At 48.3% G+C, this 14,940-nt stretch overlaps 1 protein-coding gene across 1 annotated transcript; it reads left to right on the top strand.

The window, feature by feature from the left end:
• Nucleotides 1-2,691: 2,691 nt before the first annotated feature.
• RHOU (ras homolog family member U) lies at nt 2,692-14,673 on the top strand. The gene is made up of 3 exons (XM_014859697.3): nt 2,692-3,088; nt 4,811-4,869; nt 9,859-14,673. The coding sequence occupies exons 1-3, from the start codon at nt 2,827-2,829 to the stop codon at nt 10,312-10,314; spliced, it is 777 nt and encodes a 258-aa protein (XP_014715183.3). The 5' UTR covers nt 2,692-2,826; the 3' UTR covers nt 10,315-14,673.
• Nucleotides 14,674-14,940: the final 267 nt, after the last annotated feature.

Here is a 14,940-nt window from a genome sequence, read left to right as displayed (position 1 = left end):
AATGTGTCACAACAAGCTATAAAATTTAAAAGGCTGACAAACACCATAAACTTTACAAAAATCCACAAGAAAACATTTTAATAAACTGCCTGACCCACCTTGATAATATTATTTTTTAGTATTTTTTAGCTGCACGTCATTCCCCCCAACTTTACTGAGGTATAGCTGGCAATTAAAGGTTGTATACATTTAAGTTATACAACTTGATAATTTGATATATATGTATACCTTATGAAATATTCACCCCAAAGTAATTAACATATCCATCACCTCACTTAGTTACTTTTGTGTATGAGAACACTTAAGATCTACCCTGTTAGCAAATTTAAGTATGTAATACAGTATTAACTATAGTCACATTGTTGTGCATGAGATCTCCAGAACTTTTTTATCTTGTATAACTGAAACTTTGTGCCCCTTGAACAACGTCTCCCCATATCTCCCTAGCTGCATAGCCTTTGACCACTTTTTCAGTTTTGCAATTTTGTGATATGTTTTCCATGAGAAGAATGGAAATGTACTTCACATGCAGGTACACTTGCTGTTTGAGATACTACCACAGATTTGTGTCCTCACAAAAGTAGGAATTCACATCAATTCTATGTCATGTGATTTCCTCCAAAAATGTATGGTGCATTTATAACTATATATGCTGCATGTGGAGTATATTCCTGACAGGAGTGAACTTCCATTTGACCAGGTGTAGTGGAGAGAGCCAAATCCTCTCTAACAAGACTATGTGTTTTATGATGGCAAGAATTACCACAGACTAGCTTCTGCTTGGTCCATCTCAAACTCTGTTCCTCCTTTGCTACTGGAATCCTTCCAGTGCCAGGGACTGTAGGACAGTTCAGGTAGACACCAACGTGATTCCACAGAGGGTAGTAAGCATGTCACTGGTAGCCATTCTTACACAGCAAGAACATACTTACACATAGGAGTTATAAACCGCGTAAATATATTCCATCATGGTCAGGGTTAAGGAGAGGCAAGCCAGGCGCCTGAGGCTCAGAACTTCAAGGGGCACACATCCTCAGGGTCAGGCTGATGTGCAAGGGTGGCTCCCTTAAAATTTTCCCTTGGCACCTCCCTTGCCTCACCTTAGTCTTGGCTGTGTATCCATTAAACCCAAACTAAACGTCTCCCCAACTTCACTTTCCTTGGCTTGATCCCTAAAATGTCCACAGTGACTTCAAAGCTGCTCAATATGAGGGGAAGTGAGAGTTGAAAGAGACAGTACACTTAACTGGTGGTGGTTAAAATAAATTATTATGTAAAATTTACAAAAATCTATAACCATGTGTTCATATTGCTAGGGTCCCCAGGGCTTGGGAAGGGTTCTTTGCAAGCAAAGGGACCCGGATTCAAGCATCTGGCCTCTTGATAAATCCACCTCTTCATTCCCACCACAGCCACTCTTCCAAGTCTGCGTTTATGACGCAGTGTGTTTTTGCTCTCAGGACCATGGTTAAGAGCTGAGGCTCTGGAGCTAGACTATTTGGGTTTGGATCCTGTCACTGCCACTTACCAGCTTGTGGAACTTGAGCACTTCAACATCTCTGTCCTTAGATGAGCTCATCTGTAAAATGAGGATAAGTAACGTTAACACCAAAGGATTTAAGTTCAGGCAGAGTGCTTACAACAGGGTCTGGCACGTGAGAAAGGCTGAATATTTGTTAGCTGTGGCTATTTTTATTATTCTTAGTTGCAGCATCAGTATTTGTGCAGATAGCATGTGCCTCTCCTCACACCATACTGTAAACCCCAAGGAGCCTCTGAGTCCTGCCTGGGCCCAGAGAGGCTTCCCTGTTTTCTGAGGCGACTGTTGGCCACAGGTAGGAGGAAGGCAGAGAGGAAAGAGTCAGAGAAAAAGGTAAATTTTTTTCAGATGATATTAATGTCACGAAATTATACTTAAGTAAATGAAGGAATTGGGGTTATACAGAAATTTGCTGGTTCATGGCATGCCCAAGAGAAAGTCAAGTGAGCATTAACAGTGGACCTGGCACCCTTCCGCTCCCAAATGATACGAGAATAAATTATTTTAAAGGAAGAAAAATCACACGATGGGCTGAAGCTAGAATTAAAAAAAAAAGTTGCCTGTTAATTTAGTCTCCTTCAGACGACATGTCCCCAAGACAGTTCATTTCTCCCCTTGGGTCCCACAGCACAGGCGCCGACCAAGAAGGAAGGAGGGGGCGAGGGGGGCGCGCGGCGAGATACCGGGGGAAGCCCAGGCGGCCCTGCCCGCGCGGCGCAATCGGGCGGCTCCCCGGCCAGCCCCGCGATGGTGTCCGTCGCTGGCGCTGGGGAAGAAGCTGCGCTCGCCCAGTCCGGCTCTTTCAGGCGTCGCCCCCAGAGCGGGTGCCCTGGGTCCCCGGAGCCGCCGTCTGCGGTCCGCACCCGCCCGGCGTGGCACGGGCTCTGGCGCGGGTGCAGGGACCCGGCGCGCAGGCGGGGGGCGCTGTGGCCTCGGCTCTGGGACGGAGCTGCCGGGCCGGGCCCGCCTCTTTCCCCTCCCCGCCCGCCCCCGACGCGTCGTGTCGCCGGGAAGCCGGGAGGAGACAGAGCGCTCGGGCTCCACAGCGCGCGGCCCGCAGTCCTCCGACCGCGCGGAGCAGAGTCGGGTGGCGCCGCCGGAGCACGGAGCCGCGACCCTCCCCGGCCGCCTTTGTCCGCAGCCGTGCCCGGAACCGCCGCTCTCGGGGCCGGGCACGCGCCCGGAGTGGTCGGTGACAGCTCCTCGTTCCCGGAGGGCTCCGGGACGGCGGGGCGGTCGGGCCGGGCCCTGCTCGCCCGCGCCTGCACGTCCGAGCGCGCGCACCGATGCCCCCGCAGCAGGGGGACCCCGCGTTCCCGGGCCGCTGCGAGGCGCCGCCCGTGCCGCCGCGCCGGGAGCGCGGGGCGCGCGGAGGGCGCGGGCCCGGGGCGCCGGGGGGCCGGGGGCGCGCGGGCGGCGCAGAGGGGCGCGGCGTCAAGTGCGTGCTGGTCGGCGACGGCGCCGTGGGCAAGACGAGCCTGGTGGTGAGCTACACCACCAACGGCTACCCCACCGAGTACATCCCCACCGCCTTCGACAACTTCTCGGGTGAGCGGGCCCGGGGCGGGGGCGCGTGGCCGCCGTCCGCGGACGCGGTGCTGACGGACACAGTGCCGAGAGAGGGGAGCGCGGGGCGAGGGCCGCGGCGCCTCGAGGGGGCTACGGGGCCCCGGGCTCTCAACTCCGGCCGGGAGCGGACCCAGGGCAGAGTGCAGGACATTCCCTGAGCCTCGGGGACGGGGCGAGCGCCGAGCAAACCGAGGGACCGCGGAGGAGTGGGGAGCCCCACAACCAGAGCTGGAGGAGGGGGCGGCGACCGAGAGTCAGAGGCGATGCAAAAGAAATGACCCCGCAATTTAGTCACAGTCGAGCGAGGATCAAACAGGTAGAGTTCAGGTTGCTGGGTCAGTTTGCTGCGGACAGAAGTGGCGTAAGGTCGACGTTGCTGGCGCCACTGCCAGTTTCAATCGGAAGGTGACGCGCAGGTGCCATTACATGTGGCCTCCAGTGTCAGTCCTTTCCTTTCGGCGGCTCCCCTCACAAGGGGCCTCTCCAATTCAAAGAGCCGCAGAGATGGTAAAATAGTTGATTCAGTGGAAATAGCGCTGGTGGCACTAGTGAAGTCTTAGGTTTGGATTAAACCCGAAGAGTAAACACGATCGATTCCTTCCTTCTGTGGCACCCCCGCCCCCACTGCCGCTCTTCCACCTCCCCCCATGGCCCAGTTTCTGATTCTTAGTATCTTTTCAGTGTCTCTTTGAGCTACGTAAAGCTCTTAGGTATGGGGTACTGTGTTATTTGGTTTGGTAGATACAAAGATAAAGAAATCTTTTATCTTGATTTTTCTTGTCTTTTTGAAATTTAAGAAAAAATTAAAATCCACAGAAGCTAGTGTGAAACACTTTCTCTCGCGCACTCTTAAAAAAAATTGCTTCTCCACTTCTTAAAAAGTCGTGATGGCAAGGGCTTGCTTTCTTCCATCTCAAGGTCCCTAGATAAAACAGCTGTGCGGGTGGGTTTCCCACATCAAGGGAATTGTTTCTTTCCTTTTTTCCTCTCAACTCACTAGTATAAACATTTATAAACAATTTAGAAAGTTGTATTGAGACGAAACTGAAGGCTTAATTCGAGTAGAAACTTCCAGGCCTGCCCTGATGCAGGCGCCCCCCCAGACACTTCATCCCCGCACAAAGGTGGCCACGGGGCCTTTCATGTCTCTCTCTTTTTCAGTCTCTCTTAGAGCTGACAGGGAGAGATAAGCAGTGCCCTCTTTTATAAACAGGACAATGCCCGGCAGCGTGGGTTCGCACATGTTCCCAAAACAAGCTACAATTTTATGATATACCCTGAAGTCTCAGAACATTTCCCAAGGGAAAACAATTATTTGTGAGGTTTTCCACTGATTTAAAATTGTAAAGTTGGTTTCCACTTACCCTCCAGTGTGGTTTTTAGGTTTTTTTGAAACTAGAGTGACAGGAAAATAAATCTTCCTGGCTGGGAGAAAGGCGCAGGCCCTTCTGGGGTGCCATCAAAGGGCTCAGGGACTTGCTGCCTGTCTGTGGCAATGGAGTGAATTGCCAGCTCTGGGAGATTTGTATAGAAAAATGCCTCTATGGCCTGCTTGTTTCAGGCAGGTCTTTAATTCCTTAGGGGACCCAGAAGAGGAGCTGAAGGGTTTGGAGAGAAAATGGTAGCGCGAGCTAAAACTGTCGTTCTTCCAAACGGGCTTAAAAGACACCACCTGATGGTCATGTTGGTCTTGTTTTTAAGCTGTGGTGTCCGTGGATGGGCGGCCTGTGAGACTCCAGCTCTGTGACACGGCAGGACAGGTGAGTATCACGTCGCTGTTCAGTGCCGGGAAAGGAAACGGCCTTTTAAAGGTCTCCGAAGAACCTCCCTCAATACCTGGGCTGTTCTAAAGCCTCGCGAAGGAGCTGCACCGCTGCTGCTGGCCCCTCTCAGAGGGATTGGGGCTGGGGTAGGGGGAGAGCTCTGCGGCAGTAAAGCAGGGTTTGGCCCGGCTTTGCATGGGCAGGCCAGGGAGACAGTTAAGAACAGTTCTGATCTTATAGGAGTTTCTGATGTTATTCACTTTCTAGTTTTTGTTAAAAATTATCAATGAGGCTTTGTAATCGTGTCTCAAAGTTGGGGATATCTTATAATCGTTTGATTAAAGGCCAACAAGCCAAATATTTAAGAAATTTACTCAAGACAAAGATAGAGTTCATGTCAGTAAGCATTAATATTTCCCTTCCTAAGCTGTGGGCTTGCTCATTGGGCCATCGCCTCCCTTGAAGCAGTGATCAGAGCTGTCCGAGGCTGGAGGAGTGAAGGACCTGGTACTTAGTCTTTCCAAATCATGACCATTTGTTCTTGTCTCGAGCATCACACACTTGGATGATACACCCAGGTGATGGGAAGAGGTCCCCCTTGGGGCATACCCCCAAAGAGCTCTGGGCGCTTGTCATCACCCTGTGCCCCCTGGCATGGTGCTCAAGTCACTGAAGTCTCGCTGTGCTCTCTGAGACCCCAGGGTGCCATTTCTTGAGTTTGCCAAAGTGGCAGTTAATAAACATGCAGTCTCTCCAGTACTTGCTAGAGTTCGAGAAAGTGCTGCGGGCACTTTGTAGGCAGGTAAAAGTGCCCACCTCACTTTCTGAGCTGTTGTCACATGTCCATCTGCATTTAAGAAGAAGTAGGCTTTCCAGTGTCCCCAGGTGCCTCAGCCAAGCCAGGGCCTCCACGTTGCTCACCTCTGGGACAGCACATTCAGAGCCATAGTTTTCAAACCTCAAGGTGATGCGAGACTGGCAGCCTTGATCCCCGGGTGGATGCTGGTTTGGCGGTGGCCCCAGTGCCGTGAGCTGTAGCCCGGCCGGCCTCCTCCGTTCTCTCCTTACCCATCACTGAAGCACCTCCGCTTCCCCTGCACTGCGAGCAGGAAAACCAGGCACAGTCCTTATTTTACTGCCTGTGGAAAAGAAAAATCAAAGAACTCGGGCTTTTCTCATATTTAATCTTTCTGAATGTCCTTCTGGTATTTATAGTTAAAGCTTAATTGCTTTGTATAAAGTGAGAATGTTTTTCCTACTGTGGGTCAAAATGGGGGCAGAGCAGCATCTCAATAAACATAGGGGTCCGTGCTAAAGCAAGAAGTGGCAGCTGAACAGCCTGACAACAATGGTAGAAGATAGGGAGCACAGGACACTGAGAGGCATGGTTGTCTGGGACCCTCTAGGGGAGGAGCAGGCAGCCCAGTGCCCGTCCCCGCCCCACTGGGCTCTCCATTAAGCGTTGGTTCTTGCAGAGGCAGCTTCCTGAGCGGGGGTTTTATGCCTCTTGCCTCCCTCCCCTGTGCCCTCCTTCCTGGCACATAGTAGGGCTTTATCAGGGTTTGTGAATGGATGAATGAATGGTGTGCTAGGTCCTGAGGATGCAAACTTGTCATGGGCTTGCCCCTCAACACACTTACAGTCCATAGGGAAGACAAACCAGTTAGTCCACTTTATGAAGGAAACCAGCCAAGTTACAGAAAGGGGAAGACAATGGCAGCTCGGTACGCAGGGCCAGTGGGTCTGGGAGGGAAACTTCCAAGCAGTTTTGGAGGAGGAATGGGCCTTTTACCAGACAAACTTTGTAGAAATGATCCTGAGTTACCAAGGAAGAGTTCGATTTTTCCTTAGTGTGGTCCGTCTAAAAGCCAGGGAAGCAGGAGAATCATTTTAGAAATATTTGCATGAAAAAAGCTTATAATTAGGGGAAAAAAAAGATTTTGATGCAAACTGGTAAGCTTTTGTTTATCTGGAAATTATTCTTCTGGTCTCTCAGCAGTGTCTTCATTGAGATTTGCTGCCTTTCCTAGCTGATGTTCTGGCTAGTAAAGTATACCTTATTATGTAATGAAGGAGGCCACCACCTAAGGATTTGTAGAAAATCAACTTCAAAAAGTATTTATGAAAAATACACAGCTGGTAAGATAAAGTCAGTTTTTTTCCTGCTCCCAACTGTCAGTTAGTATTCGGTCTTGACTATTAGCAAAGCTGGGCAAGGTGGTCGTCCTAACCCAGATCTGAGGAAGTACCTTCTAAGGGACTTGATTGGACACTGCCAGATTTTCTCAATGCTGACCCAGCCAGTGGGTCTCCCTCTGCCCCTAGGCAGCCCTCATGATTGCCTCGTAGGGGAACGTGGCTCCAGCGACCTCTGTTTCACACTCCAGGAGAAGATGAGCACAGGAAGCCATAAGCTGGGGCCCAAACTGGCTTTCATATAGAAGCTCAGGCCAAGAATATAGTCTACTGGCTGAGTAAATGACTAGAAATTGCTTCTGTGCCTGTGAGTTTTCTCGTTAGGGAGGGTCGGTGAGTATATAAGATGTTGAAAGGAGTTTCTGACACTGGACTCACAGTCTTACTCAAGTGAAAGTGATCAGAGACTGAGGACTTTAAGAAATGGAAGAGAAAGGAGCAGCACTGAAATAGGAACAGGTCACTGTAGCATTGCCAATAGGAGTGGAGAATTCTTCAGCCTTTTGACCCATAAAGCACTTGGGAAAACGTACTAAAAAAGAAGAAAAAGAAAAATCAGTTTGCATCTTGACCAATGCTACTGTCCAGCTGCGTGTCTGCCCTGCCCTGCCCCTGGACCGAATCCTGCACATCTTCCCGCAGACCTGGCAAGGCGTGCAAAGTGCCGGGCCTCGGAGCGCATTTCCTTGAGGGTGCATTCCAGTATGCCTCTCGCACATACGTGTGTTGAGTCTATTTCAGCAACTATCTAAGGTTTCTGGTCAGGCAGTGAGCAGTTGGGTTTAATTTCTGCTTTACTTCCCAAGCCCTTAGTCAGAATCTCAGGAGGTCTGGGGGGCTAGATTCCCAAGGCCAGCCCCTGCCCGCACCTTTCTTTTTACTGGTAATGCAACCCCAGAACCCAGGGCTCGGCCAAGGGCAACTGCCCTCCAGCAGCAAGTGCAGCTGCCTGAGGGAGCTGACTTCACACCACTCTTGGTTTTGTGCTTTTTCCTTTAAGCCCTCTGAAAACAGAGGGAACATTTCATTAAAAGATCTTCAGAGCTGGGCCTTAGTCTACCTAGTTGAGTTTCAGTGTTTATTCGTTCGGCACAAAGTTGGCACCGAGAAACCTAAGTCGTTCCTTTTTAACTTTGGCTTATAGAAGATGGACACGTGGCAGCGACGTTCTGAAATGCCATATTACTTCCTGAGTGTTTCAGCTGGTCGGCTTTAATATCGTTGGTTGCCCCACAACTGAAATATGGGGAGCCTCAAATGAAGAAAGTGCCTTCAAATAAAACAGATCCAGGTTTCCTTTACGCCTAGAAAAAGACCACAAATGCAGAATAATTTGCATGTAAATGGTAGTTTGTTAAATAATCAGAGTATGCCAATTGAGTAACAAAAGCCTGGATGACATTTAACTTTTTTGCCACGGGAAATTATCCATCACGTTATACCTGAGGATGTGGCACCCACAGATAGAAATATTAAATAGGAATGAGATGATGTAAATATTTTCCTGCAAGAGAGTTGAGTGAAAGCTTCCAGTTAGCTGAATATGGCACCGGAGGGGACTGTCGGGTGTTTGACGTAAAGAAATGCTGATTTGGAGACAGACATCTCTAGAAAGGTGGAGGCCGTGTCTGTCTGTTCCCTGCCGTGTCCCGGGCCCTTCACAGTGCCTGTGGTCAGCATGCGTCTCTCAGTGGGGGACTGCAGCAGAGTGTGCAGCAGCCTGCTGGCTGGCTTAGATAATCGACTCTAACCGATCCCATCCAGTCTCTGTACCTTAGGATATGGTGCGTATGCCCTTTCTCTGGTCCTCTGTCTTCCCCAAGCACCTAGCATGGAGGCCTCTGGTATTGGTAGACAGAAAAAGAGGGGGGAGTAAGGAAGAAAGGAGGGAGCAAAAGGAGATAAAGCAAGAAGAAAGAAGTATACAGAGCAAGAATGAGAGTGTGTAAGCTAATGTTGTCAGTGACAGTGAGAGGCACAGAGTCTCTGAGTTGCTGGTGAGAGCCACCTGACAAAGGTCCTCAGCCCCCACTCTTGGTCTGCCCTTGTGTCTGGTTAACATTACTCTGCACGGTGTGTGCCCTGAGTGTGCACAGTGCAGATGGGATGAAATGGGCATTGCTCACAGTTGGCCTGAGGATGGGCAGCACTGGATTCTTTTCATTTTTTGATGAGGAAGATTCGCCCTGAGCTAACATCTGTGCCAAGTCTCCTCTGTCTTTTGTTTGTGGGATGCCTCCATGTTGTGGCTGACGAATGGAGTAGGTCCACACCTGGGACCTGCGAACCCAGAACACCCAAGCGGAGTGCGTGGAACTTTAACGACTCAACCACAGGGCTGGCCCCAGGGCTGGATTCCTAAAGAGGGGAGCTGTGTTAGACTGGGGCTCACTGGGATCAGGCTGAGGTCTTAGGGATCAGTATGGGTGCTGGGTAAATTTTAGAAGAGTAGCGAAGTACCAGAGTTGAAAAAGTAAGCATCGGTTACTCTGGGCTGAAGTCTAGATAAAATAAATTTTATTTCTAAAATCCATCAAATCTAAGTACTTTTTCTATGGTAAGTCGCAAGTAGGTCATGAGTATTGATGAAGATGTTGAACACCTTTGGCGGATTTTGTGGCACTGGGAGCATGGCCCCATTTAAGTAAGCAGCGCAGGCTCTTCCTTCCATACCCAGTGGGCTTTCTCTCACTGCCAGATCCGGTCCAGAAAAATATTAAGATAGTCTTTTTGCTGATGAGATGAAAATTGATTTAAAAAATACCTCTTGGCTTCTTTGATTGGTTGCAGGATGAGTTTGACAAGCTCCGGCCTCTCTGCTACACCAACACGGACATCTTCCTTCTGTGCTTCAGTGTTGTGAGCCCTTCCTCCTTCCAGAACGTCAGTGAGAAATGGGTGCCGGAGATTCGATGCCACTGTCCCAAAGCCCCTATCATCCTGGTTGGAACTCAGTCAGATCTGAGAGAAGATGTCAAAGTCCTCATTGAGTTGGACAAATGCAAAGAGAAGCCCGTGCCTGAAGAGGCGGCTAAGCTGTGTGCCGAGGAAATCAAAGCCGCCTCCTATGTTGAGTGCTCGGCACTGACTCAGAAAAACCTCAAAGAGGTCTTTGACGCGGCCATTGTCGCTGGCATTCAATACTCAGACTCCCAGCAGCAGCCAAAGAAGTCCAAAAGCAGGACTCCAGACAAAATGAAAAACCTCTCCAAGTCCTGGTGGAAGACGTACTGCTGCTTCGTATGACGCCGGCAAGAAACCCAGAGCAGCTGTGTCCCGACGGAATCAACATTAGAGGCTACATTAGCTGACGTGACTTCTTGCACCGTGCGGAGCCCGTCTGCAGAGCGTGTGTCTGCGCTGCAGGAGGGTCCTCACCCCGTGCGCTCCTTCTTGCCTCTGGTTGTCCTGTGTGTTTGCGCTTAGGGAGGAGGTACTTACGCAAGATATTTTTGAAGTAAGTTAACGTTTTTTGTAACTCTGGAAATTTATAGCTCTATATCTCTGGATTAATTTATATCTAATATGGAAAAGACACCTCAAATCTGGGTGTCAAGAAGGAAGTTTCACTACGTTACAATGTACAGAAGAACAAAGAGGAAATGGCGTGGTTAGCCATCCCTTGGCTAAGGGCTGCCTAGTGCACAGTGTGTTGTGTATACGGGCCAGCTGTGCTCAGAACAACTCTTAGCTTTGAAATGCCATACTTCTTTTTTCTTTTTTTAAGGAGCAAAAATCTGAGAGAAAATGAGAGACTTCTGCCTACAAAACCTTAAACCAGTCACTTTTGTCATAAACTAATACCCAGGTGCTTAAGATTTAAAAACAACCAACAAAAATCATCCCACTAACTCTTTGGCACTGAGTAGGCCAAAAAGGAAAAATTATTTATTGGAATTTTTTGTTCTCAGACCAGTTGTGTTGACACTGTATAAATAGCCAAAATGCCACGAGGGGTAAAGCAAGTGTTGGTCGGTAGCTCTTAGGTTTGCTTTAGGGAGTGATTCCTGTTGAGATCAGCAGGTGGTACTTGCTGCGATGCACGTGCTCTGGACGGCCTTAGTCCCAGTGTCCCGGCGCTGGGGAGCACCTGTCCGGTGGTTTGTAAGCGGCCAACCTTAAATTGTCCTGTCACTCCCTGCAGGGAAGGGAGCACCCTTGAAAGGCCTGCAGCAAATGTTTGTGGGACAGAAAGTGTGCTTTTTTCATAAGTCAGGCACAACGTACTTCTCCGTACACATGTCCACGTACACGTACGTATACATATGGCCGCGTTTGCTGCTGATTCAGACTTCTAAGCAGTTAGTGGGAAAAAGCATGGTCACAAAAACATGTGAGGGAAGCTTGGCTTCCTCTTTTTGTTAACACTTCTTTAAACAGATCTCTTTTTGATTATACCCTAGATATGATTTTAAGTGTATCTTAACACATTTTTGACACCATCTTAAAACAAAACATGAACACCTCTTAAAACCTCTTTTAAAATGAATGTCACTTGAAACCTGTGAAAACAACCAATTAATAGATCCATAGACGCCTTTCAGGGACCTGGCAGCAGAGGCCGGTGCTGCGTGTCAGAGGGGTCGTGGGGGGTCTGCTGTGGCCGGCCAGGAGCAGGGCATGTGCCAGGACCACAGCCCCCACACTTAGCTGCATCCATACTGTGGGACAGTCAGAAAACCACTTTTTGTGAAACATTAATGTTCTTTAGGGTGGCAGTTTTTTAGGGCTTAACCTTCTTGAGAAAAAAATGTCATGTTAGGAGAGAGGTTTTGCACTCTGATGGGTATGCTTCTGAGATGCCAAAAAGGAGCCTAATGCATTGAATTGTGGTGTGGAGTTTGCAGTGGGTAGAGCAGATTTACCAAAATCTATTCAATTACCAGGGAACTCTCTGTAGAGCCATTGCATAGAAGAGTTTTCTCTTTCTGTGGGTCTTGTGTTTTTCTATAGAAAAAGTAAAAGATCAGATTATACTTTAGGTCAGGGGCTTCTTTTATTTCTGTTAGTAAATGAAATTAATTTCTTTGTTTAAAATCTAAAATACATAGACTGTTTACTATTATTTTTCAGTACATTGAAATTGATATCAGTCATAGTTTTCTGAAGTGGCTAGTTGCAAGTTGAGTAAATAAAATTACTTCATTTGTGGAAATGCCTCAAGAGACCCAATGAAATGCATTCGGAGCTTGGGTGCCTGGCTCACCTCTCTGTGGGAAGCCAGCTTCCCAGACTGGGCGCTGCCTGCCCGGGTGTGCAGAGGTGGGGGTGGGAGGTGAGTTATTTGACTGGTAAGTTTAAACAGTATTTTTATATTTAAGCAAATGCCATGGAGTACAGTGCAAATTACTTTTTAAGACAGAACACAAAACTTGAAAGGAGTTTTATGCATGTGACAGCATATGGAGGCCACTCCTGGTCCCCCTGGGAGGGACCTTTGGCACCCTCTGCCTTTAGGGCCACTGGTGGAAAGCGCTTAGTGAAGAATGCCTGTGTGGCCCAGTTCTGAGAGCTTTACTCAAGTGGTTTATTTTTGCGCAGCTTGATACAACCTGTGCCATTAGCACTGAACATCTAGAGGGTTGATACTAAATTGCAACCATTTTTAATATGTTGCTGCATTTCATAGAATAGTAAAGGTACGATTCTCCTTGAGGTTTTTCTCCATTTTTATTTCTTTGTGAAAATAGAGACTTGAGAGGAAAAGTTTTGAAAAGTATATGCTTGAGTTAAATACAAAGTTGATTCACTTCAAAGCTCAAACATTGTTCAACTTGTAGCTTGGTGTTGCAGAGAAGACTTTATAAGAGCTGTGCTTCAGAAAATGCCACTTTAGTTTAACTCCTCCAGTGTAGACCAGACAAAATTTAAAAATTCAACATACTCCAAACCTGTTTTGTTGTCTCTTTTTACCAAGTCTGTGGAAATGAACCTTTTGTAATGTTGCTCTCTGTGCTTGACAGACTTAAGAGAAACCACCGAGGTATCACAGAAGCCAGGAGGGAGGGTAAGGTCTTCTCCCCAGACTCTTGTAATCTGATGCCTTACCAAGTTGTGCTTTTCTGTTTCAAGTATAAATGATGTTGAGCTGAACGTTGTCCTTTCAAATGCTATAAATGATGTGGTATGAAATAAATTCTGACCTATGGATATAACTGCACTTGCCTTTTCTACCAAAGAATTTTGTTGGAAGTGAATAAAAGTTCAGCCACATCCAGAAGAAGGCTGGTTGGGAAGCATCGTGGCGTGCCCCTAGAGATGTTTTGGGAATGCACCCCCCAACCAACAGTAAGTGCTTAATCGATGTGGAGTTTTGAGAGTTCTGGGGTTACAGTCTGACATGAGCGCTCTCTGACTCTGCATCTGTAACGGGTCGTGTGCTATGTCCCTGTGTGTTGGAGGGAGCACTGTTCTTGGACCTGAAAGTCCAGACTCAGAGAAGCACTTAGTGTGTGATGAGATGGAGAGGTCGCTAGGTCTGAGCCTAGCTTGGTGCTGCCTTTCCCACCAGGCTATTTGAGTTCCGAATGAGAACGCGTGTGCACGTACGGGTCAAGGTCCTAGATCTGTAGTGGCCAGCGAAGGGATCAGAAGTTAAAGGCACATGAGCCCCACCAACTTTACAATGAAGACCAGCAGAGCTCTGGGGTCCCCATCTCGGAGGGCGCTGGAGATGCCCACATGTTGGATGTGTTTCTCAGGTTCTTGCCGTCAGCCTTCTCACCTTACTACCCAGATGCAGCCCTTACTTTAAGGGCTCCAGGGATGCGGCCCTGGGACAGGACCATTCTGAGGGGCCAGATGTCATCCTACTTCCCCCCTCCAGCCTGAAGGGGGTGGACAGTGGTCCTGGTCATCTAGTGAAGGATGGGCCTGTCCACTTCATTCCACACGCTGCCTCCAGGGCAAGGCTATGATCTTTTTGTATCCACTGAACCTTCAACCTCAGTGGACTGGAATACTGTGCAGAGAGTAACTAAAACTACTGCTCATCTGCATGTAGGGTCCTAGACTGCCTCACTGGCCACCACAGGGCGCCTGCTCCTAGCCCAGAGGGACCCAGAAGTTTCTCCTCGTCTGGCCCCAGTCCTGCCCTCCATCTCCAGGACAAGCCTTCCCAGGATACATCGATAGAGGGCCCAGTCACTTTGGAGGACGTCAGGGAGTGCTTCACGGAGATGTTTACATGAATAAGTATTTGGGAGAAAAGTTTTCCAAAAGGGATAGCAGGTGCAAATGCCCTGAGGCAGAGGACTGTGTGGCATGTCCTGGAGGCCAGTGTGGACAGGACAGAAGGAATGCAGGGAAGGGCTTCTGTCTGGCCTCTCTCCATACCAGCATCTGCACTATGGCCAGTGGGATTTTTTTTTTTAACACTCAAAGTTTTTCACATCACTTCACTTCTAAGAAATGTTCAGTGATGCTCCATTGCCACTAGCATTGATTCCCAGACATTTAAAATGCCTCCAAATTTTGCAGACTTTACACAATAGTAATTTGTACTTTTACTATTTTTATCCAAGTACATAAAAATAAAAAACCACATGTAATTGCACTTTCACATTGATTGAGATAACAATAATAAAAGCCTTTGTGAATTCAAAAGTGATTTTCATTTTATTTTCTGCTCAGTAATGCTTTCAGTTGATATTAAGCTAATCACAAAAGCATCTACATATAATTGAAAAATAGGAGCACATACGTGTGTGGCATTATTCTGCAAGCTCGGTGCTTCTGTAGGTTCTCCCGTCTCTTGTCATTAACTCCATCACCCCCAGAGGTGGCTGGCCCTCTGTTGAGGAACCACAGGCCTGAAAGAAAATCCAAATTCCTTTTGGCGAGGCCTGCAAGGATTTTCTTGCTCTGGATCTT

The sequence above is a fragment of the Equus asinus genome, chromosome 2, assembly GCF_041296235.1.
Source record: "Equus asinus isolate D_3611 breed Donkey chromosome 2, EquAss-T2T_v2, whole genome shotgun sequence".
Taxonomy (NCBI): domain Eukaryota; kingdom Metazoa; phylum Chordata; class Mammalia; order Perissodactyla; family Equidae; genus Equus; species Equus asinus.
The sequence above is the reverse complement of the archived record's forward strand: the minus strand, read 5'-3'. Positions and strand labels throughout refer to the sequence as shown.